The sequence below is a fragment of the Epinephelus moara genome, chromosome 1 (assembly GCF_006386435.1).
Source record: "Epinephelus moara isolate mb chromosome 1, YSFRI_EMoa_1.0, whole genome shotgun sequence".
Taxonomy (NCBI): domain Eukaryota; kingdom Metazoa; phylum Chordata; class Actinopteri; order Perciformes; family Serranidae; genus Epinephelus; species Epinephelus moara.
This window is the reverse complement of record NC_065506.1, coordinates 50,737,916-50,740,177: the sequence shown is the minus strand read 5'-3', so window position 1 is coordinate 50,740,177 and position 2,262 is coordinate 50,737,916. Positions and strand designations below refer to the sequence as shown.

The 2,262-nt window shown below is 49.0% G+C and overlaps 2 protein-coding genes across 2 annotated transcripts in view; one reads left to right on the top strand and one right to left on the bottom strand.

Annotated features, from left to right (window-relative positions):
* LOC126397212 (intermembrane lipid transfer protein VPS13C-like) overlaps window positions 1-2,262 on the bottom strand; it is a gene marked incomplete at its 3' end in the record, with an annotated part of 70,957 nt that overhangs the window by 17,238 nt on the left and 51,457 nt on the right. The window contains exon 37 of the mRNA XM_050055854.1: window positions 631-787. Coding sequence (XP_049911811.1) covers window positions 631-787 — 157 coding nt within the window. The remainder of the gene's footprint in view (window positions 1-630; window positions 788-2,262) is intronic.
* Window positions 851-2,134, top strand: LOC126391199 (uncharacterized). Its single transcript, XM_050045780.1, has 2 exons — window positions 851-1,564; window positions 1,794-2,134. The coding sequence occupies exons 1-2, from the start codon at window positions 1,197-1,199 to the stop codon at window positions 2,122-2,124; spliced, it is 699 nt and encodes a 232-aa protein (XP_049901737.1). The 5' UTR covers window positions 851-1,196; the 3' UTR covers window positions 2,125-2,134.

Sequence of the window (2,262 nt, the reverse complement as noted above, 5' to 3'; positions counted from 1 at the left end):
CACTACAGAGAAAACTACAGTACACTACAGAGAAGACTACAGCACACTACAGAGAACACTACAGAACACTACAGCACGCTACAGAGAACACTACAGTACACTACAGCACACTACAGAACACTACAACACACTACAGAGAACACTACAGTACACTACAGAGAACACTACAGAACACTACAGCACGCTGCAGAGAACACTACAGTACACTACAGAGAACACTACAGTACACTACAGTACACTGCAGAGAACACCACAGTACACTACAGTACACTGCAGAGAACACTACAGTACACTACAGTACACTACACAGAACAGTACAGTACACTACAGAGAACACCACAGTACACTACACAGAACACTTCACAGAACACTACAGAACACTACAGAGAACACTACAGTACACTACAGAGAACACCACAGTACACTACACAGAACACTTCACAGAACACTACAGAACACTACAGAGAACACTACAGTACAGTACACAGAACACTACAGTACACTACACAGAACACTACAGTACACTACAGTACACTACACAGAACACTACAGTACACTACAAAGAACACTACAGAGAAAACTGCAGAGAACACCATGATGTGAGTACAAAGCTTTCTCAGAGCTCCTGACCTTTGAACTCGAGGCACCTCATGGTGATCTTGTTGATGAAGGTTGTGGCACACATGTCGTACTTCCTGACTTTGGTGTTGATGCCCAGCTCAGCCACATGAAAGACCAGGAATGGTTCCTCCACTTGTTCTCTGGGTTTCTTCAGGGTCAGCAGCACCTACAGGAGAAAACAGGAAACAGACTCTGATCAATCAGCAGAACCATGGTGGTTTCTGATCGGACCTGCAGCTACAGTATCCTGAGTTCCATCTCTTAGTTTTAGGGGTTCTGATGTTCCCCAGATTTAAGGTGCTGGAGGAGGAACAGCAGTACTTTGGTTCTATGGTTTTGTGGGCGGAGCCGTGGTTGACAACCCAGAACACAGACCTGATCGTATTTTGTGAAGCAGAATAGTCACAATAGTTCTCATAGCTGTTTTGACAAGATGGCGCACCCAGTGCGGACGCCTGTTACAGCAGCTCCTGCTCACCGCTGAGCTTTTGTCAGAGAGATCAATTTTTTTTTTCTTTTTAACTTTTTTACCTTGAGTTTTTATCAGTTTAGCTAGTTAGCACTTTTTTTTTGGTATGGAGACGAAGACCACTTTCTTCACAGCTGTCTCTCTCCTATTTTTCTATGGACACGATCGTGTGCGGGGATCAGGCGTACAGCCGTGGCTCCATTGTTTACACCCGGGAACAGCTGTTAGCGCTACGACCTACAGGGGTGCAGCCCGAGGAGAGGCACAATATTCCCCGCGAGCTGCGGAGAAGGTGACAGGGTTGTCACGCCAGAGTGCAGCACCAATACCAGAGGAGACGTTACAAACCCGTCCTCCCATCCGTCGTTATGGGGAACGTAAGATTGCTCCCCAACAAGATGGACGAGCTGTCGGCGGTGACTCTGGTGCTGGACAGATTCCAGCTCATCAGGCACGACAGGACAGCGGACAGCGGTAAGAGGAAAGGAGGGGGGCTGGCTGTGTTTGTGAATGATAGATGGTGTAACTCTGGGCACATCACTATCAAGGAACAGCATTGCTGCAGGGACATTGAGCTGCTGACTGTTGGCATGAGACCATATTATCTACCCAGGGAGTTTTCTCATGTCATTATGGTAGCAGTGTATGTCCCCCCTACTGCAAAGGCTGAGTCTGCTTGTGACTTTCTCCTCTCTGTTACAAGTAGGCTGCAAACACAGCACCCTCAGGCCCTCCTTCTGATCTCTGGGGACTTCAACCACGCCTGTCCATCCACCACCCTGCCCACCTTCACCCAGTATGTTTCCTGCCACACCAGAGACAATAAAACACTGGATTTTTTTTATGCCAACACCAAGGAGGCATACCACTCATCCCCCCTGCCCCCCCTGGGAAGAGCTGATCACAGCCTGGTTCATCTTCTGCCTGTCTACAGACCTCTGGTGCAGAGAGAACCAGCAACCACCCGCACTGTGAAGAGGTGGTCTGAGGAGGCCGAGGAGGCCCTGAAAGACTGCTTCAAGGTCACTGTGTGACAACCAGACTCCCAGGCCAGAGGCGACCAGCAGTGGGTGAATGATCTGAATCTGTTCTTCAATAGATTTGATCAGTCTGCCCCTCCCCTGACCCAGACATCACGGCTGCAACCCCCCTCATCCTCACCTTCACCTTCC

Coding starts and splice junctions, on each gene's coding strand:
- LOC126391199 (XM_050045780.1), top strand. CDS start 1,197: ATGGAGACGAAGACCACTTTCTTCACAGCTGTCTCTCTCCTATTTTTC. Junction 1,565..1,793: donor CGACAGGACAGCGGACAGCG/GTAAGAGGAAAG, acceptor CTCTGTTACAAG/TAGGCTGCAAACACAGCACC.